This window comes from Rana temporaria, chromosome 5, assembly GCF_905171775.1.
Source record: "Rana temporaria chromosome 5, aRanTem1.1, whole genome shotgun sequence".
Taxonomy (NCBI): Eukaryota; Metazoa; Chordata; class Amphibia; order Anura; family Ranidae; genus Rana; species Rana temporaria.
In genome coordinates, this window is record NC_053493.1 from 168,648,224 (window position 1) to 168,670,182 (window position 21,959).

At 41.4% G+C, this 21,959-nt stretch overlaps 1 protein-coding gene across 1 annotated transcript in view; it reads right to left on the reverse strand.

The window, feature by feature from the left end:
- Window positions 1-107: 107 nt before the first annotated feature.
- SLC6A19 (solute carrier family 6 member 19) overlaps window positions 108-21,959 on the reverse strand; it is a 112,030-nt gene continuing 90,178 nt past the window's right edge. The window contains exons 8-12 of the mRNA XM_040353351.1: window positions 15,728-15,884; window positions 14,240-14,444; window positions 11,689-11,848; window positions 5,142-5,304; window positions 108-1,597 (exon numbers count right to left, since the gene is read on the reverse strand). Of these exons, the coding sequence (XP_040209285.1) occupies window positions 1,391-1,597; window positions 5,142-5,304; window positions 11,689-11,848; window positions 14,240-14,444; window positions 15,728-15,884 (892 nt within the window). The 3' untranslated portion in view covers window positions 108-1,390. The remainder of the gene's footprint in view (window positions 1,598-5,141; window positions 5,305-11,688; window positions 11,849-14,239; window positions 14,445-15,727; window positions 15,885-21,959) is intronic.

The window sequence follows — 21,959 nt, forward strand, 5'->3', positions numbered from 1 at the left end:
GGGGTTTAGTAGTCAACAGAGAGAGTTAGGAACAATGCTAACTGAAAAAAAAAAAAAAAAATGAAGCATAGGCAAAGAGCACATGAAGGTGTCAGTTCACAAGAATACTGATGGGATCAACAATGTTTTTATTGCACTAATTGAACAGATAAAACAAAACACATTCAATGGTATAACAGGACAAAAGGGAGCAAATAAGAGAAGGTAATTGTTAGGTTTTACATACACTTTAATATAGTTGTGTGGAGTCTGGTTAAGATTCCTATTGACTGTAATGAGACTTTCAGTTCTAATAATCTGAACCATGGAAGGCTGCACATTTTTTCAGAAACCTAAACCACAACAACACAATTGTTTCAGTAATTCATGCTCAGACATGAAGTCTGGCTTGATTATTCTTTTTCAAAATTGGAACCACACCTTTTGGTTTTGGCCGTGGTCAATGAGAGAGAACACAGAGACTATCAAGTTCTGGGAAGGGAAGGTGGTTGTAAGAGGTGGTTGTTTGCAACTAAATAGGTGCCACATAGAAGTAATAAAAAGTCTAAACCCTGGCAAGGTAATGTCCATGAAATAAAACCAGACTAGTCTAAGCACACATATTTAACCTGGCATGCACCCTGAGTTGTTTATAAAAAAAATCACAATCTTCCATGATATGCCTAATGAGATAAAAGGCAAAATACTGGAAATCCAATTGAACCCTTCCATTAATGAAGCCTCCCTTTTTGGCGAACCTCAGTATGCAAAGTTAAGCAAACCAGCATTGGAAATTCTTCATTACAGCTCTCTTAAAAAAAAAACTGTCATAAGTATGACTCATGAGTCATTTACTGTACTTGTAGCATTTTAGTGACTTGCCCAGAATAAACATGTATCCAGGGATGTCAAAACTCTTGCCCTGTATACTTTATCAGGGTCATTGAATCAAATATTTGAACTAAGTGGATCAGTGTAGCCCCCAGGCAACTATCTTTTTCAGGAGAAAGGTCAGCAATGGCATCCTGCATATTTTTCTTGGTACTGCACTAAAAGAGTTTGGTTTATTTATATTTATATAATAATCAAACAATGTACATTTCTATGTATTCTACTTCGAGTAGTACACTTTACAATTAGTTAGAGTCTTAAAATGTAGAATATCAGAGCAATCAGAATAATCCTGAATACAAAACAGTGTTTTTAATATTTGTAAAAGAAACATGATGGTGTTTATCCAGCACATGAACACAGAATCGTCATTCTGTTATCTACAATGTTCACTGAAACTCTTCTTTGAGATGTTTTGTTGATATCAGTTCTTCACTTTCCTTCACATTTTTCAATTACAGAAACATACAAGTATGATTCAAAACGGAATGTCTTTTACAAAGTATTTTGCATGTAAACTTTATAGTTTTTTAGTATCACCATTGATAGATGCAAGAGATGTAGCATTTATAATTTCTCTTTGGTCATCATCCTTTGTAAAACAGTTTCGAATAACCTTGTAAATTGCATAACCAGGTATTACTGCACTTGGAACTCCAGCAAGAATAACAACAATGGCATAAACCCAGTCTGGATGAAGTACTTCTTTTGACTTAGGAAATTCACTCTGTAAGTGATACACATAAGAAATGTTAAGTACATATTCATGTACATGCATACAATAACTTCTTAATCCTACATGGTTAAAAGGGGAAAATGCTGCAGAAAAAAAAATACTGGAAATCCAATTGAACCCTCACGTTGAATCTGCCAAATGCATTCCACGTGCATCAAAATATAAGGTGTTATCTTAACCACTTGCTTACTGGGAACTTAAACCCCCCTCCTGCCCAGACCAATTGTCAGCTTTCAGCGCTCTCACTCTTTGAATGACAACTGCGCGGTCATACAACACTGCACCCAAATGAAATTTTTATAATTTTCCCCACTAATAGAGCTTTCTTTTGGTGGTATTTGATCACCTCTGCGGTTTTTATATTTATAAAGTCAGAATCCAAAAAAAAATCCAAAATCGTTTTATATTTTGTTGTAAAATTTTGCAAACGGGTATTTTTTCTCCTTCATTGATGTACGCTCGCTCATGATGCTGGACTGATGGGCACCGAAAGGTGGGACTGATGGACTGCACTGATGGGCACCGATGGGCTGCACTGATGGACACCGAAAAGGCAGCACTGGTGGGCACTGCGAGGTGGCATTAATGGGCACTGAGAAGTGGCACTGATGGGTGACACTGAAGGGCATTGATAGGTGGCACTGGTGGGCACTGAGAATTGGCACTAATAGGTGGCATTGATAGGTGGCACTGATAGGTGGCAGTGATGGGCACTGATGGGTGGCAATGATGGGCACTGATCAGCACTGGTAGGTGACATTGACTAACAGCTGATCACGTGGTAAGGGGCCCCTTACTCGGATCCATGATCACCCCAGTCTCAGTGACTCGGTGATCGGTGACTCGTGATCTCAGCGCGTGCCCTGCAGGGGGTGCGTGGGGCGCATGCAAACTGTTTTCACACTGAGAGCAAGTGTCCAACTCTGCAGCTACTGCCAAGAAACAGTTTATTCTACTGTGGCTGTGACAGCTTTAGAAAAAAAAATGAACTGTAAAACTTGAAAAGCCTTTTGTTTTGATGCACCTAGAATGTATATATTGAATTTACCAAAAAACTGTCTGTCTATGTGGTAAGGGGGGCCTGTAGATAAAAACAAACTGCTGTAACCAAAGTTATATAATGCCCTTGCTATAGGTGTAGGCCAGGGATATGCAATTAGCGGACCTCCAGGTGTTGCAGAACTACAAGTCCCATGAGGCATAGCAAGACTCTGACAGCCACAAGCATGACACCCGAAGGCAGAGGCATGATGGGACTTGTAGTTTTGCAACAGCTGGAGTCCGCTAATGGCATATCCCTGGTGTAGGCCATTAAGGTACCTACCTGGTTGAAAAATTCCAAGAGATGGCATCATCCTATCCTGCCTTGTTGCTAGGACATTGCTAAAGCACTCCCAGTAGATTTAAACCCTCTTGCATGCACTCTTTCTCCTTTTTCGCCATACCTCTGAGCTCAAGGATGCTGCAATGGAGAAGATAGTGGACCACACTATCTCTGGGTTTGAGTCTTGTTCCTACGATAGTGGAGGTCAGCATAAATGGATGGGAGTGTCTTAGCAACATCATAGCAACAAGGCAGGGTGGGATGATGCCATGTATGGGAGTTTTTTCGGCCAGGCTTCGGGAAGTATGTAAAGGGCCTACACCTATAGCAAGGGACCTACCCAATTTCAGTCAAAGCTGCACAGTTTGTTTTTATTTATAAGTGCCCTTACCTGCACAGGCAGTGTTATGGTAAAGGTGAACTAACCCTTTAAATCCAAATAGATTTTAAGTAACGTTTTTAAAACAGAGTTGTTACGGGACTGACAGTTGCTTTGAAATTGGTCATGATAAAGGTAGTAAGATGGCACATATTTAGAAAATATCATAATCTTGATTTCATGCCGCATGTGAGATTATAGAAATGTAAGATATATGCCTAATTTTATTTCAATTTTCTGAATGACTTCAGTATATTTCATACTCTTTATATGAGTGATTCTCAAAATTTTTTAATCTATCACAAAGTTTAGGCAAGGATGCAGATGACCATCTATGTCTGCTTTTTTCATAACCTTGTACTACAAAATACAGCTAATATACAGTATATATGTCAACTGTGTAAAAAAGTATCAATACTGTTACAAACAAAATAGTATATTTTACAAATGGACAGCCTTAGGCCCCATACACACGATAGAATCCATCCGCTGAAAAATCCCAGCGAATGGGTTTCAGCGGATAGATCCTATGGTGTGTACACTCCAGCGCATCTGTTTCCGCGGATATTTCTCCCCTGGGATGGATTCCAGCAGATCGAATATTCGCTGACATGCTAAACAAATCTATCTGCTGGAATCCATCCCAACGGATGGATCCGCTGGTCTGTATAGACTCACCGGATCCATCCGTCCGAAGGGAATCCCCGCATGCGTCGTAATGAATCGACGCATGCGTGGAATTCCTTATATGACAGCGTCGCGCACGTCGCCGCGTCATAATCGCGGCGACGGCGCGACTTGTCATCGCCAGAGGATTTCAGCGCGGATTTCAATGCGATGGTGAGTACACTCCATCGCAGAGAAATCCGCTGAAATCCTCGAGAGGATTTATCCGTGCAAACGGTCCGCTGGACCGTATTCGCGGATAAATCCTCTCGTGTGTATGGGGCCTAAGTCTCACGTCAAGTTACACGTTTAGCTTTTCTTTTGTTTTTAGTTATATTTGCTGCTGTGTTTTTTTATTTTTCCAATTGTATGCCTTTCTCCTTTTTATTACTTTTTTTCTCAATTTGCTTAGGCTGTATTCAAATCTGCATGTTCCAGGAACACACACAGAAACACGCAATTTTGTACCCATTTCCAGATCTTGTGAAAAAAATGCATCATTCTTGCGGTGCCATAAAATTGCAATACAAGCTCAAACATGGCCAACAGTAGAACGTTTTTGTTGTGCATAGGGCAGCTTATTCAAATGAATGGGCTACTACACTGGTCAAAAGAATTAAAGGAACACTTTTGAATCAGAACTCCTGGGATATTGATCTGGTCAGTTAAGTAGCAGAGGGAGAGGGGTGTATACAGAGGAGGTTGTTAATCAGTTTCAGCTGCTTTGCTGTTAATTGAAATTAACAACAGTTGCACTAGATGGGCAACAATGAGACGACCTCCAAAACAGGAATGGTTTTTGGCTAGTTGTCAAAAGGGCCTATCAAAAGGCAGAGAATATTCTTTAGCAGGAATACCCTGTGCTGCACTGAAAGAGCTCAAAGAGCAGAGCAACAGACAAATTAGATTTTTTTTATTATTCACTCATCTCTAAGGCCCCATTCATATCGAGTATAGCAGAAACTTGCATTCCCGCTCGCAATTTTGTGTGAGGGATTCTCACTTATTTCCGCGTTATACCCAGGGTAGCCCAATCACTTGAATAGACTGCCCTACGCACGTTTGTCACAGCAAAGGAGTGCATAAAGGCAACAAAAATATTTAGGCTTTAGAACCACTCTAACTATATTGATATATATGTCAGTGTAACTCTTTATTGTACTTACATAGTCTGGATCCCAAACAATGTAGACCAGCTTTTCTGAAACTTTGATCACAAAGTAGAAAATAAAAATAGCTAACATAATAAGTGGACTGACAACTCTCCATGTAATTTGCCAAAAAATGTTTGGTTTATGACCAATCATAAATTTAATGTCTTCGTTAAACCTGTAAAAGAAAGCAAAAAACATATACAATATATACAGTTTTAGCAAATAACAGGCCACCAACAACATCTATAACATTATTGTTTTCTTGCACTCGGTTTAGACATTCTAATAAACCTTCAAAACAATGCTGTGTTGTACGGTGCAAAAAAAACTGTACAAACTATACTATTAAAATGTGTAACTAAGGGCAAAACTTTTTTTTATTTTTAGTTTTGGATAGAGTGGAGTTGGATTACAACACCTGTCAGTTTGTATTGCTGTCTGCACCCCCATTACGGAAATTTGCCCAGTTTATTGTTATCATCAAAAGTAAAAGTGTTGGGGTTAAACCAGAACAGTAATACTGTAGAGAGGATCTCTTACAACGAGGACATTCGTTCTGGTGACAAACCAGGATTCCATCACTTCGGAGGGATTTCCTTTCACTTCCTGTTTTGGCTATGGGATGGCAAGTGAAATCTGCCCAATGGCACACAGGTGGCAAAAAAAAAACTGATGGAGGTTATAATCACTCCTTATTCTTTTGTCTTTGTATCACATATAGAAGGAAACTAGTTTCACAAGTCTATACACGATTGACAGCTTTGTTTGGATAAAGTTAATCTTAAACATTGTATTTCCGTAAATTTATTTTTGTGCTCAATAACCTTTATTGCACTCATTGCTGGAAAGACACACAATTATACGTTGTTAAGAAATGTAATTGCCATCTTATTTGTCCTGATTTGTATTTCTGTGACGTTTTCAATAAACTTCTAAAGTTACAAATGAATCACTCCTTACTTTAGTCAGAATAAAAAAAAAGTTTTGCCTTTAGTTACACTTGAAATTGTTGTTCCACTGACCAATTTGTACTATGTTGAGGGCTAAGGCCGCGTACACACAGTCGGACAAAACCGATGAGAATGGACCGAGGTTCAGTTTCATCAGTCCAAACCGACCGTGTGTATAGGCCATCGGTCTGTTGTCCTTCGGTCCAAAATTATAAAACATGCTTTAAAATCGAACCGATGGCCAGCTGCCCGATCGGTCCAAACCGATGGTTAGTACAGAAAGCATCCGTTCAAAACCCGCGCATGCTCAGAATCAAGTCGATGCATGCTTGGAAGCATTGAACTTCGTTTTATTCAGCACGTCGTGTGTTTGACGTCACAGCGTTCTGACCCGATCGGTTTTTGGAACGATGGTGTGTACGCACATCAGATCATCAGGCCACTTCAGCGAGGAACCAATGGAAATGGCCTGTCGGACCATTCTCATCGGTTTGGAACGACCGTGTGTACGTGGCCTTAAAGCGGGAGTTCACCCATTTAAAAAAAAAAAAAAATCTCCCCTTAGCTTCCTGCTCGTTCGGTCTAGGGGAATCGGCTATTTATATTAAAATATGAGCAGTACTTACCCGTTTTCGAGCTGCATCTTCTTCCGTCGCTTCCGGGTATGGTATTGATTGACATTCTTCCGAGAGGCTTCCGACGGTCGCATCCATCGCGTCACTCGTAGCCGAAAGAAGCCGAACGTCGGTGCGGCTCTATACTGCGCCTGCGCACCGACGTTCGGCTTCTTTCGGAAAATCGTGACGCGATGGATGCGACCGTCGGAAGCCTCTCGGAAGCCTGTCAATCAAGAAGGAACGCCCATTCCCGAAGCCCATACCCGGAAGCGACGGAGAGGATGCGTCTCGTAAACGGGTAAGTACTGCACATATTTTAAAATAAATAGCCGATTCCCCTAGTAATAACGAGCAGGAATCTAAGGGGGAAAAGTGCCCTCTGAGGGTGAACCCCCGCTTTAAGCTGTTTTTGTGTACACTTTCCTATAGCTTTTTATATCTGTTGTGGGTGCTACTGCCACTGGTCTATTCATGTCTGTTACCACTGTTATAAATAATTAGATTTTGCTAATAAAACTACCTAAAAATTATATTTTTTTGGTTACAATGAATGGGAATGAGGTGGCAAAATTATAGCCGAGGAATAATGTAGAAGAAAATATGTTTTACAAATGCAAGCTATGTGATGCTAGAGTACAGAGTCGCTGTGGCCGTTTGTGGAAATGTCGCTATTCTGTAACACTACATAGACGCATGTTGAAAATATGTAATTAAAGGGTTGGTGCTTTTCCAATGGTGCCCTCAAGGTTGCATAACAAAGGACTCTCTCCCTCTGCTAAATGGTATTTACATTTTTTGTGCATTGATACTTGTCCCCCAAGGCAGTGCCCAGGTCCCCATACCCTTTTACCCTTTGATTGACAATTCCTTCCCTGTTAACCTTGAAAATGACCAGAATTGATTTTACAGATTTTCCCCCTATAAACTTAAATGGTTTGAATTAAAGGGGTTGTAAGGGTTTGTGTTTTTTCACCTTAACGCATCTGAAATTTACCGACCCCGTTTTACTTAGCAAATAGAAGAACGAAAACTGGATAGCCGCACTCCAAAATCACTTAAAAATAAGTTGTCTTTATTTTTATTTTTCAACCGTACACACAGTCACTGCAACCAACAAAAAACAGTATGTCCGACGCGTTTCGCACTTACATTTAGTGCTTAGCCATGACTAAGCACTAAATGTATGTGCGAAACGCGTCAGCCATACTGTTTTTTGTTGGTTGCAGTGACTGTGTGTACGGTTGAAAAATAAAGACAACTTATTTTTAAGTGATTTTGGAGTGCGGCTATCCAGTTTTCGTTCTCTCTCTATGCTATCATCAGCATTGCCAGCACCTTGGTGGTTCAACAGCCCTTGATTGCCTACGGGGCTCACCTGGAGCGGTGAGAAATTTCCCAGTTTTACTTACCTGAGCCCTGGAAAGTCCTGCATCGCAAACACGCTAGATCTTTTCCTGGGCTTTTCCTCGGCTCTTCATTGGATAGATTGATAGCAGTTACAGCCATTGGCTCACGCTGCTGTCAATCTAATCCAATGATGCAGGCACCAGGGGGCGGGACCGAGTCATACACTCGGTGGCTATGAACGCTGAGTGTATCACACGGGAGTGAGCGCGCAAGGTAACCCCCTCGGGAGAGAGCTTCCCAGAGGGGGTTAGCTATTGCGGGGAGGAGCCGAGACAGCCGCCGTGGGACTCCAGAACTGGATGATTGGGGCCACTCTGTGCAAAATGAACTGCACAGTGGAGGTAAGTACATGTTTGTTATTTTTATTTTTTTAAATCGAAACTTTACAACCACTTAGTTTCACAAATTACAAGATTTACCATGGCTTCAACAAATGGGCCACGATCTGAACCCAATCATATTCACTAATCCCTACTCTTCAGTCCTTTGTCTCTTTGTACTTTTGCTATTACCTTTCTCATTTCACACTGTAATGTTTCTGTAGAGGACAAACTTATGTAGACAGCTGTTCAATTCACTTAAGAGCTGTACAATAGATTATATATATTATCATAGATTAAAGAGGAAAAAAGAAAGATTAGAAAGAAAGCACTCACAGACAGGGCAGCCATGAATAATGTTGGGGCCACTTACACAGCATAAGGACTGCCCCCGCCCCCCAGGCCTGACCGCCAATATTCCCTATATCCCACCGAATCCGTCCAATGGCAGTCCTTCAGGGCCACCAATTTCCTTTTAACACGCTTAAAACGTAATATGTGAAAATGAAAAGTGTAATTCAAGTCATCAGTGCTTCCTAGATTTAACAGTAAGGAATTATATTTTGGCCAAAAAATATGCAACCTGCCACCATGACAAGATAGACTCTTTATAGCAAAGAGACATCTCAATATAGCAAAGAGACAGCCCAATCCAACAAAGACATCTCCATATAGCAAAGAGACATCTCCATATAGCAAAGAGACATCCTCATATAGCAAAGAGACATCTATATATAACAAAGAGACATCCCAATCCAGAAAAGAGACATCTCCGTATAGCAAGGAGATATTACCATATAGCAAAGAGACAACACAATCCAGCAAAGAGACATCTCCGTATAGCAACAAAACATCCCCATATGACAGAGACAGTCCAATCCAGCAAAGCAACATCTCCATATAGCAATGAGATATCCTCATATGGCAAAGAGACAACCCAATACAGCAGAGACAGCTCAATTCAGCAAAGAGACATCTCCATATAGCAATGAGAAATCCCAATCCAGCAAAGAGACATCTCCATATAGCAACAAGACATCCCCATATGGCAAATAGACAGCATATCAAGCAGATACATCTCCATATAGCAAAGAGACATCCCCATATAGCAAAGAGACAGCCCAATCCAGCAAAGAGACATCTCCATATAGCAACGAGAAATCCCAATCCAGCAAAGAGACATCTCCATATAGCAATGTCACATCCCAATATGGCAAAGAGACAGCCCAATCCAGCAAAGAGACATCTCCATATAGCAACAAGACATCTCCATATGGCAAAAAGACAGCCTAATCCAGCAAAGAGACATCTCCATATAGCAAAGAGACACCCCCATATAGAAAAGAGACATCCTCATATAGCAAAGAGACAGCCCAATCCAGCAGAGACATTTCAATCCGTCAAAGAGACATCTCTATATAGCAACAAGACATCCCCCTATGGCAAAGAGACAGTCTAATCCAGCAAAGGGACATCTCCCTATAGCAAAGAGAGACATCCCCATATAGCAAAAAGACATCTCCATATAGCAAATAGACAGCCCAATCCAACAGAGACATCCCAATCCATCAAAGAGACATCTCTATATATCAACAATACATCCCCATATGGCAAAGACACAGCCCAATCCAGTAAAGGGGCATCTCCATATAGCAAAGACACAGCCCAATCCAGCAAAGCAACATCTCCATATAGAAACAAGACATCATCATATGGCAAAGAGACAGCCCAATCCATCAAAGAGACATCCTCATATAACACAGAGACATCCCAATCCAGCAAAGAGACATCTCCATATAGCAAGTGAGACATTCACATATTGCAAAGAGACAGCCCCATCCAGCAAAGAGACAGCCCAATCCATCAAAGAGACATCTCCATATAGCAATAAGACATCCCCATATGACAAAGAGACAGCCAAATCCATCAAAGAGACATCCCCATATAGCAATGAGACATTCCAATTCAGCAAAGAGACATCTTCATATAGCAACGTGACACCCCAATATAGAAAAGAGACAGCCCAATCCAGCAAAGAGACATCTTGATATCGTAACGTGACATCTCCATATAGCAAAGAGACAGCCCAATCCAGCAAAGAGACATCCTCATATAGCAAAGAGGCATCTTACAATAGCAAATAGACATCCTCATTTAGCAAAAAGACAACCCAATCCAGCAAAGAGACCTCTTCATATAGCAACTAGACACTTCCATAAAGCAACAAGATATTCCAGTCTAGCAATGTCACACAGCTCTGGCCTCCCCTGTGCACAAACAGCACCCTCCTTTCACTTGTACACACAGCCCCTACTTGTAAAAGAGGTCTTCCTCTTCCACTGCCTTCTCCCATCCCTGTGGGGTGGCCGGGCACCTCAGGAAGCCGAGACCCCCTACAAGTATATGGGTTGTCCCTCCCTGATGGCGGCCCTGCTCACAGATGCCAAGCACACGTTGCCTTTGTAGCAAGATAGAACGTGTAACAATATTGCAACCCTAACAACACACTAACTCAAGAAACATGGCAGGCATTAGCTTGACTTTTGAGATGACGATTTCCACCCTGAGGGGGTTATTTACTAAAGGCAAATCCACTTTTCACTACAAGTGCAAACTACAAGTGCAAAGTGCACTTGAAATTGCACTGAAAGTGCACTTGGAAGTGCAGTCGCTGTAGATTCAAGGGGGACATGCAAGGAAAATAAAAAACTGAATTTTAGCTTGCACATGATTGAAAAATTAATCAGCAGAGCTTCCCCTCATTTCAGATCTACCCCTCAGATTTACAGCGACTGCACTTCCAAGTGCACTTTAAGTGCAATTTCAAGCACTTGTAGTTTGCAATTGTAGTACAAAGTGGATTTGCCTTTCATAAATAACCCTCTGAATATCCAAACCCATTCCTACTTACAAATATGAGGATTGTCATGATTAAATGTGGTATTCAGTGTTCTTTTTCATGATCATTGGATTCTCCAAAGTACTTTACCAATAGAAGTATAAAACAGATGCCCACTCCCTTGGGGAACTTATTATCTTATTATTTTGATTTACAATTTATATTTCTCAACCCTACTGACAGAGAAATTGGAACAAAAAAATATTATAAAGATGAAGGTCTGTTTATAAAAGTAAAGAAAAACGTTATCACATTTATATTCTAAAAAGATAAACGTGTGTGTGTGTGTATATATATATATATATATATATATATATATATATATACACACACATTAAACCTGTTTATATTCAATTCTAAACATACCTGTCTATTCCATATATGTAAACGACAGAAACCATTTCACAAAATGCAATTATCAGCAAAGGAATTGATCCAGCATATCCATCAAACAATGCCAGCCAATAATTTCCAGAATTCAGGACAAATATGAGAGCAATCAAAAATGAGACGATACATATTGTACCTGCAGAACAAATAAATAAATCATAAATAATAAAATTGACATGAGAAAAAAACTATTTTTGTTTCCTTTTGCCAGTATGCAGTTTAGTTGAACACAACTTGTAACAAGACCAAGTAGGAAAATAAAAGTATGCATACCTCATACTTGGTTTAACAATATTTTTTTAATTAATAGCTAAAATAAAACATAACACAAGCTTAAACCAACAGTGAAGTATTGGGGTTGTTCACTATGTAAGGGGATTTGCCCCAGAGCTTAGTGAAAGTGGTGAAATTTCACTTTGCAAACAATACCTAATCACATACGAGAGAAAGAATAACAACATTTATGCTCCTTCAGAGGTTGCTCGGGGTTCTTTGAGCAATGAGTGATTAGTGCCTCTCAGATAAGTTTCCATTGACACTAATGATCTTTTTAGCTATCTGTAAGGGGGGATTCTTCCCAAGGATAATTCTCCCTACTGACTCATACACTAATATATCATGAGTTGTAGATATAGTATAGGGGTTACTTAGATTGTAAAGTTATTTCAATGGTTCCTCTGTGTTGAAAAAGTTGAGGAAGGCTGCTCTAGTATTGTCAGTCTTTAGGGAGGGGAGTGCTAGATGCACTAGCAGACTTAAAGTGGAGGTTCACCCTTTAAAAAAAATTCTGACATCACACGGAGCCGCGCCATCCTACCGACAGAATGCCAGTGTTTTTTTTTTTTCTCAGCACATACCTCTTAATCACGATTTTGACCTCACGGCAATCCCGCGGGAGTGGGTGTTCTCAAGCACTGCCTGTGATTGACAGGCTTCCGAACGGGGCGCATACTGCGCGTCACAGGTTGCCGACAGAACCCGAACGTTGGTGCGCAGGCGCCGTATAGAGTCGCACCGACGTTCGGGTTTTTTCGGCAACCTGTGATGCGCAGTATGCGCCGTTCGGAAGCCTGTCAATCACAGGCAGTGCTTGGGAACGCCCACTCCCGCGGGATTGCCGTGATTAAGAGGTATGTGCTGAGAAAAAAAAAAACCACCGGCATTCTGTCGGTAGGATGGCGCGGCTCCGTGTGATGTCAGAAATTGTTTTGAGGGTGACCCTCCACTTTAAATATACTAACTAATTGAAGCTAAATTCCAGCTCACACTTTTTAAGCAGTTACAGCTGCAATTTTGTTCCTTTTGGGATGAAGTTTTTGTCTCAACACTCTTGATACACAACTCTTGAACACAAATTGATACATTTGCAGGAGAGCTTGTTCTGTTGAAAAACAACAGACTTACTGGTCAGATTACTAGATGAAAATAAAGGAGAGAAATAAATCTTTTGTTTATTGTTGTTTTTGTTTATTTTGTTTGTTATCCTTATGAAAAACAATATATATATATAATGGGCCAGATTCATAAAAGAGATACGACGGCGATACAACTGAGATACAACTGTCGTATCTATGCGCCTGATTCATAGAATCAGGTTACGCATAGATCTCCCTAAGATCCGACAGGTGTAAGTGACTTACACCGTCGGATCTTAGGCTGCAATTCTAGGCCGGCCGCTAGGTGGCGATTCCATTGCTGTCGGCGTAGAATATGCAAATGACTAGTTACGCCGATTCACGAATGTACGCTTTGCGGGTCGCTGTAAATTTACGTTGTTTCCGTAGAGATACGTGGCGTAAAGATAAACATGCCCCCTAGGTGGTCTAGCCAATGTTAAGTATGGCCGTCGTTCCCGCGTCAAAATTTAAAATTTCACGTCGTTTGCGTAAGTCGTCCGTGAATGGCGCTGGACGCTATTTACGTTAACGTCGAAACCAATGACGTCCTTTGCGATGTCATTTAGCGCAATGCACGTCGGGAAATTTTAGGGACGGAGCATGCGCAGTACGTTTGGCGCGGGAACGCGCCTAATTTAAATGGTCCCCGCCCCATTTGAATTAGATGGATTTACGCTACGCCGCCGCAACTTTACAGGCAAGTGCTTTGTGAATCAAGCACTTCCCCGTAAAACTTGAGGCGGTGTAACGTAAATGTAATACGTTACGCCGCCGCAGAGTAAGCCGATTCTACCTGAATCTGGCCCATTGTTTTTCATTAGGACAACAAACAAAATAAACAAAAACAACAATAAACAAAAGATGTGTTATTTAGTGTGTCTATAACGCAAAGCGGTATTAATCCCAAAAGCAAACATTAATTTTATATATATATATATATATATTTATATATATATATTTATACACAGTATGTACAGTATATTACAGAAAAGAATAATAGATAGTTTAGTTGCCTTTTTACACCTTTTCTGTTCATTATTTCTATGGTATTATCATTATTATTATTATTATATGGACCAGTGTGTATTTCAAAATGACATGATTTCCAGCTTACTAATATTTCAGCTTACCTGTCACAGCTTCTTTTGGCCATGATTTTGGTACTATCTTAAGATCCATTAATGGTACCAACACGCCTTCCATATTTCCAAACATTGAAGACAGGCCTAAGCAAAACAGCATGATGAAAAACAGAACAGACCAAAGGGGAGACACTGGCATCTTTGTTATAGCTTCAGTGAACACAATAAATGCCAGTCCTGTTCCTTCCACACCCTGTAAATGTAGAAAAAGTGATTATAGTGATGTTTATTATAGCAATTGAAATACCTACAACAAAGAACTAACACAATTACCTTTGTATCCAAAACACATTTTTTTTTTCTGGTGCCAAGATTTTGGTGCAGTATGATTATGGCAAGGGACTGCTTTCTATCAGCACAAGATGAGGTGGGTATGCCACAGAATAGGGGTTATTTAAGGATTAAGCTAAATTGGTGTAAATCTACGTGTTAAGGCTCGTACACACGATAGGTTAAACCGATTAAAACGGTCTGAAGGACCGTTTTCATCAGTCCAAACTGATCGTGTGTAAGACCCATAGGTTATTTAACCTTAGGTTAAAAAAATGGCAACTTGCTTTAAAATTTAACCTATGGATGGTAACCGATAGGTCAAAACCGACCGTTAGTATGCAAAACCATCGGTTAAAAACCCGCGCATGCTCAAAATCAAGTCGACGCATGCTTGGAAGCATTGAACGTTGTTTTTTTCAGCACGTCGTTGTGTTTTACGTCACGGCGTTCTGACACGATCGGTTATTTAACCTATGGTGCATCAGTCAGCTTCATAGGTTAACCTAGGACAACTGTCCTTCAGACCGTTTTCAGCGGAGGGACTGATCGTGTGTACGAGGCTTTAGGGCTAGGGTTAAGAGATAGCAGAGATTAGAATAGAAACTTTGACTTTTTTTTATATATTTGCATTATTTAAATTAAAAAAGAAGTACATAGAAATTGCTGATAGATTAACATGTAAAAGTCCAAACAATATTTACTCCTCCTCCTAGAAAGAACAAAATAATAATTAATAGCCCAACTGGCACTCCAAAGTTGTGCTTTTAAATATCAGATGCTGTACAAGCCGGTAATGGCCTTTCAACAAGCAAATTGAAAGCGGAAGTGACAAAATCCCGTTTGCAGTTTCTGACCTCACAGAAGAAGAACTTTCAATGCTGCCCCTCTTCTCAGTGAAATTGACTGAAGCGGTCACATCAGTACCAGGCTCCCTGATAGAACAGGAGAGCTTGGTAAAGGTGGTGGTGGGAGGAGGGCACCCTCCTCCACCTACTGTAAAAGTGATCCAGCAGTTTTCTTACATGAAAGAGAATTGCCAGGTGGAAAAATCATGGTTGTAGCCTCAACCATAATTCCGTTATAACTACCTCAATACGAGGCCATATTTATACAATGTTATTAGAGGGTTAAAAATCTGAATCAAAAGTCAACATTTATGGATATTTTGCTTATTTAATCAGTTTGCATGAGAAGAAAACTTACCTCAGACAAAATTTTGTCTAAATCACATGTTGGAAGATTAAGAGATGCAATCACGTCTGGATGTGTTTGATTGTAATAGTAGAGTGTTTCATTATAGTTATCTACGCTTATAACCCCTTCTGGTGCATCAAAGGAATTTGATAGTTGCAGGATGTTGCTGTAACAGAAAATGTATATTGCCTATAAATTTAGTAGGTCATATACTTATATTTTAGGTGTGATGCTAAAATGGAAAACAAAATGCATCATTTTATATTTGTCTAATACAGTGGGGATCGAAAGTTTGGGCATCCCAGGTAAAAATTTGTATTAATGTGCATAACGAAGCCAAGAAAAGATGGAAAAATCTCCAAAAGGCATCCAATTACAGATTAGACATTCTTATAATCTGTCAAAAAAAGTTAGATTTTATTTCCATCATTTACACTTTCAAAATGACAGAAAGCAAAAAAATGGTGTCTGCAAAAGTTTGGGCACCCTGCAGAATTTATAGCATGCACTGCCCCCTTTGCAAAGCTGAGACCTGCCAGTGTCATGGATTGTTCTCAATCATCGTCTGGGAAGACCAGGTGATGTCAATCTCAAAGGTTTTAAGGGCCAGATTCACGTAGGTGAGCGGCGGCGTAACGTGTCGTAGATACGTTACACCGCCGCAAGTTTTCATCGCAAGTGCCTGATTCACAAAGCACTTGCGATGAAAACTACGCTGGCAGCGTGTGCCATTTAAATTAGGCGCGCTCCTGTGCCGGACCTACTGCGCATGCTCAGTTTCGCAATTCCCGTCGTGCTTTGCGCGCCGTGACGTCATTTTTTCGAACGGCGACGCGCGTAGCGTACTTCCGTATTCCCAGACGTGTTACGCAAACGACGTTAAATTTTAAATTTCGACGCGGGAATGACGGCCATACTTTAGACAGCAATACGATTGCTGACTAAAGTTAGGGCACCCAAAACGACGACTAACTTTGCGACGGGAAACTAGACTAGCGGCGACGTAGCGAACGTGAAAATCCTCCGTGGATCGCCGCAACTCCTAATTTGCATACCCGACGCTGGTTTACGACGCAAACTCCCCCCAGCGGCGGCCGCGGTACTGCATCCTAAGATCCGACAGTGTAAAACAATTACACCTGTCGGATCTTATGGATATCTATGCGTAACTGATTCTATGAATCAGTCGCATAGATAGAAACAGAGATACAACGGCGTATCAGGAGATACGCCGTCGTATCCCTTTTGTGAATCTGGCCCTAAATGCCCAGACTCATCTGACCTTGCCCCAACAATCAGCACCATGGGTTCTTCTAAGCAGTTGTGTAGAAAACTGAAACTGAAAATAGTTGACGCTCACAAAGCTGGAGAAGGCTATAAGAAGATAGCAAAGTGTTTTCAGATGTCAATATCCTCTGTTCGGAATGTAATTAAGAAAACGGCAGTCATCAGGAACAGTGGAAGTTAAAGCAAGATCTGGAAGACCAAGAAAAATATCAGACAGAACAGCTCGCAGGATTGTGAGAAAAGCAATTCAAAACCCACGTTTGACTGCAAGATCCCTCCAGAAAGATCTGGCAGACACTGGAGTTGTGGTACACTATTCCACTATTAAGAGATACTTGTACAAATATGGTCTTCATGGAAGAGTCATCAGAAGAAAACCTCTTCTACGTCCTCACCACAAAAATCAGCATTTGAACTTTGCAAATGAACATATAGACAAGCCTGATGCATTTTGGAAACAAGTTCTGTGGATTGATGAGGTTAAAATAGAACTTTTTGGCCGGAATGAGCAAAGGTACGTTTGGAGAAGAAAGGGCACAGAATTTAATGAAAAGAACTTCTGTCCAACTGTTAAGCATGGGGGTGGATCAATCATGCGTTGGGGTTGTATCGCAGCCAGTGGCACAGGGAACATTTCACGAGTAGAAGGAAAAATGGATTCAATTAAAATTTCAGCAAATTTTTGGATGGTAACTTGTTGCCATCTGTGCAAAAGCTGAAGTTAAAGAGAGAATGGCTTTTACAAATGGATAATGATCCTAAACACACCTCAAAATCCACGGGGGATTACATCAAGAGGTGTAAACTGAAGCTTTTGCCATGGCCTTCACAATCTTCTGGCCTCAACATAATTGAAAATCTATGGATAGACCTTAAAAGAGCATTGCGTGACAGACAGCCCAGAAATCTCAAAGAACTGAAAGACTTTTGTAAGGAAGAATGGGCAAAGATACCTCAAATAAGAATTGAAAGACTCTTGGCTGGCTACAAAAAGCGTTTACAAGCTGTGATACTTGCCAAAGCGGGCAGTACAAGATATTAACTCTGCAGGGTGCCCAAACTTTTGAAGACGCCATTTTTTTGTTTTCTGTAATTTTGAAAGTGTAAATGATGGAAATAAAATCTAACTTTTTTTGACATACAGTACAGACCAAAAGTTTGGACACACCTTCTCATTCAAAGAGTTTTCTTTATTTTCATGACTATGAAGGCATCACAACTATGAATTAACACATGTTGAATTATACAAAACAAAAAAGTGTGAAACAACTGAAAATATATTTCATATTCTAGGTTCTTCAAAGTAGCCACCTTTTGCTTTGATTACTGCTTGGCACACTCTTGGCATTCTCTTGATGAGCTTCAAGAGGTAGTCACCTGGCGCAGCACCCCATCACTCTCCTCCTTTGTCAAATAGCCCTTACACAGCCTGGAGGTGTGTTTGGGGTCATTGTCCTGTTGAAAAATAAATGATGGTCCAACTAAACGCAAACCGGATGGAATAGCATGCCACTGCAAGATGCTGTGGTAGCCATGCTGGTTCAGTATGCCTTCAATTTTGATTAAATCCCCAACAGTGTCACCAGCAAAGCACCCCCACACCATCACACCTCCTCCTCCATGCTTCACGGTGGGAACCAGGCATGTAGAGTCCATCCGTTCACCTTTTCTGCGTCGCACAAAGACACGGGGGTTGGAACCAAAGATCTCAAGTTTGGACTCATCAGACCAAAGCAAAGATTTCCACTGGTCTAATGTCCATTCCTTGTGTTCTTTAGCCCAAACAAGTCTCTTCTGATTGTTGCCTTTCTTTAGCAGTGGTTTCCTAGCAGATATTCTACCATGAAGGCCTGATTCACACAGTCTCCTCTTAACAGTTCTAGAGATGTGTCTGCTGCAAAAGGTGGCTACTTTGAAGAACCTAGAATATGAAATATATTTTCAGTTGTTTTACACTTTTTTGTTATGTATAATTCCACATGTGTTAATTCATAGTTTTGATGCCTTCAGTGTGAATCTACAATTTTCATAGTCATGAAAATAAAGAAAACTCTTTGAATGAGAAGGTGTGTCCAAACTTTTGGTCTGTACTGTATAAGAATGTCTAATCTGTCATTTGATGCCTTTTGGAGATTTTTCCATCTTTCCTTGGCTTCGTTATGCACATTAATACAAATTTTTACCTGGGGTGCCCAAACTTTCGATCCCCACTGTACATATACATCAAGTATAGATCATACAATTGGGCTCATTTTTTTTTATTGTTTTAACCACTTCAATACCGGCCCATAGTCATATGACGTCCACAGAGGGGATCTCCCATCCCGTGTGGACATCATATGACGTCCTGGACTTTGTGGAGGCATTATTCAGATATCCTTCTCTTCTGCCGGCGATTCTGTGCAACATAAGAATGATCATAGCGGCGGTTCCGGACATCCCCCCTCCCGCCGCCATCCGGTGCTTCTCCGGGGGTCTCCCGTGCCATCGGGGGCCCAGAGAAAGAATCGTCCAGCGCTGGCAGGAAGCATAGAGATGACTAGAGATAGAGATCTCTATGACCGTCGGAGGACCCGGGTGCGATGTGATGACGTCACGCCCGGGTCCCCGTAAGTAAACAAAGCCGCGATTGCGGCTACTAAGCAATCGTAATCATGAGATCGGTGAATTTAAAAAAAAAAAAAAATTTTTTACTTTCTGCTATAAAACATATGCAATAAAAAAATTAAACAAATCAAATTTCATCATAAATTTGCTTTGCATTGAATGTACATTTCCCCAAGTCAGAACTTAAAGCGAGGGTTCACCCTATCGACGGGAAAAAAACATTTTTTTTTCTTTTACCTTAAAATCAGGCATTGTAGCGCGAGCTACAGTATGCCTGTCCCGTTTTTTTTAGCCCCATACTCACCTTGTAGTCGTCCATCGAAGATACCGGGGAATGGGCGTGCCTATGGAGACGGAGGATGATTGACGGCCGGCTCTGGCGCGTCACGCTTCTCCGGAAATAGCCGAAATAGGCTTGGTCTTCACGACGCGTGCGCATAGCCTGTGCGCAGGCGCCGTGAAGAGCCGAGACCTACTCCGGCTGTCTTCGGAGAGAGTGACGTGCCAGGGCCGGCCGTCAATCATCCTCCCTCTCCATAGGCACGCCCATTCCCCGCGGGAGCCAAAATCTATGATGGACGACTACAAGGTGAGTACGGGGTTAAAAAAATCGGGACAGGCATACTGTAGCTCGCGCTACAATGCCTGTCTCGATGGTAAAATGTGTCGGGGGGGGTGAACTACCGCTTTAAAGGTATATAAGGAACAAAAATAGGAAAGATACATTGTCCCTTTCAATTACAGATTGTAATATATACAGATTATATAGTGTTGGACTATAATTTAATTGTTTACATTAATAAAAACATCATGGTAAAAATTTTAAATTGCGCGATTTTTTTGCCTTATTTACTTTATGTAAATTAAAAAAATGTATGTTTTTTTTTTCCATATAATTAATAACATATACCAAAAAATGTATCAAAACAAAAATTGGTGTACTCTCTCTTCATTTCTAAGTTGCTTTTTAATTTAGCTTTTTTCCCTATTGTCTAAAAAAAAGCAAAATACACACACAAAAAAAAGGAAAAGGCCCAAAAATATTTTTGTACATTTTTACTTTTTCATTGGGAGATTTGTAAGTGAGAAGGCATGGTCTACTGAATAAAGCTTTCTCATGAGTGACCCTGGTGTGAAGAGGGGGATAGGGGACAGTAGCTATGGTTTTATATCACACACTGTTGTTTTAAAACAACGAGGATCTCTTTTTTTTAGGGTTGTCCCGATACCACTTTTTTAAGACTGAGTACAAGTACCAATACTTTTTTTAAAGTACTCGCCGATACCGATTACCGATACTTTTTTAATGTCATGTGACAGTGGCACATGTGACATCTCCCCTTTGAGACAGAGAAAGGGACTAAGCACACAGATTACCCAGTCCCTTTCTCTTCAGCCTCAGCTAAAATCAATAGAAACAGAAGGTCCTCTCCCGTCATAAACTAAAGCATCGTAAACACAGGTTACGATGTTTCAGTTATGTGAATGGACAGAGTCAGTCCTTGAGGACAGAGGGCGTGGAGGTGGATATTGAGGGGGACAGCAGCAGCACGGAGGGGGACACACAGCACGGAGGGGGACAAGGACCCGGAGGGGGAGAGCAGCACAGAGTGGGACACACAGCACGGAGGGGGACACCAAGCATGGAGAAGGACAACAAACCCGGAAGGGGAGAGCAGCATGGAGGGAGACACACAGCACAGAGGGGGACAAGGACCCGGAGGGGGAGAGCAGCACAGAGTGGGACACACAGCACCGAGGAGGGCACCGAGGAGGACACCAAGCACCGAGAAGGACAACAAACCCGTAAGGGGAGAGCAGCACGGGGGGGGACACACAGCACAGAGGGGGACAAGGACCCGGAGGGGGAGAGCAGCACAGAGTGGGACACACAGCACCGAGGAGGGCACCAAGCACGAAGAAGGACAACAAACCCGGAAGGGGAGAGCAGCATGGAGGGGGACACGCAGCCTGGAGGGGGACACGGAGCGCGGAGGGTGAGAGCAGCATCATGGAGGAGGACACGGGACACAGAGCGTGGAGGAGAGCAGCACCAATCACTGCTGTATAAATTTCACTAAAGGAGCTGAAAAGGGGGGAGGGGGGTCCGGGAGAAGCTGTCAGGCTTTATTGAAATGTGTACGTCAGATCGGTGCATGTAACTCCCCTGCCGCACCAATCATCCCTGACTGCCCATGTATCAGGTGAAGCATCAAAGCATTTCCCAGAGAACAAGTACACTGGGAAATGCTAGGTATATCGGGACAATCCTACTTTTTTTCATTTTAATTCTTGCCTTCAAATTGCAAGCATTTTAACTGTAGTCTTTTTCTTGCAGTGCCACAAG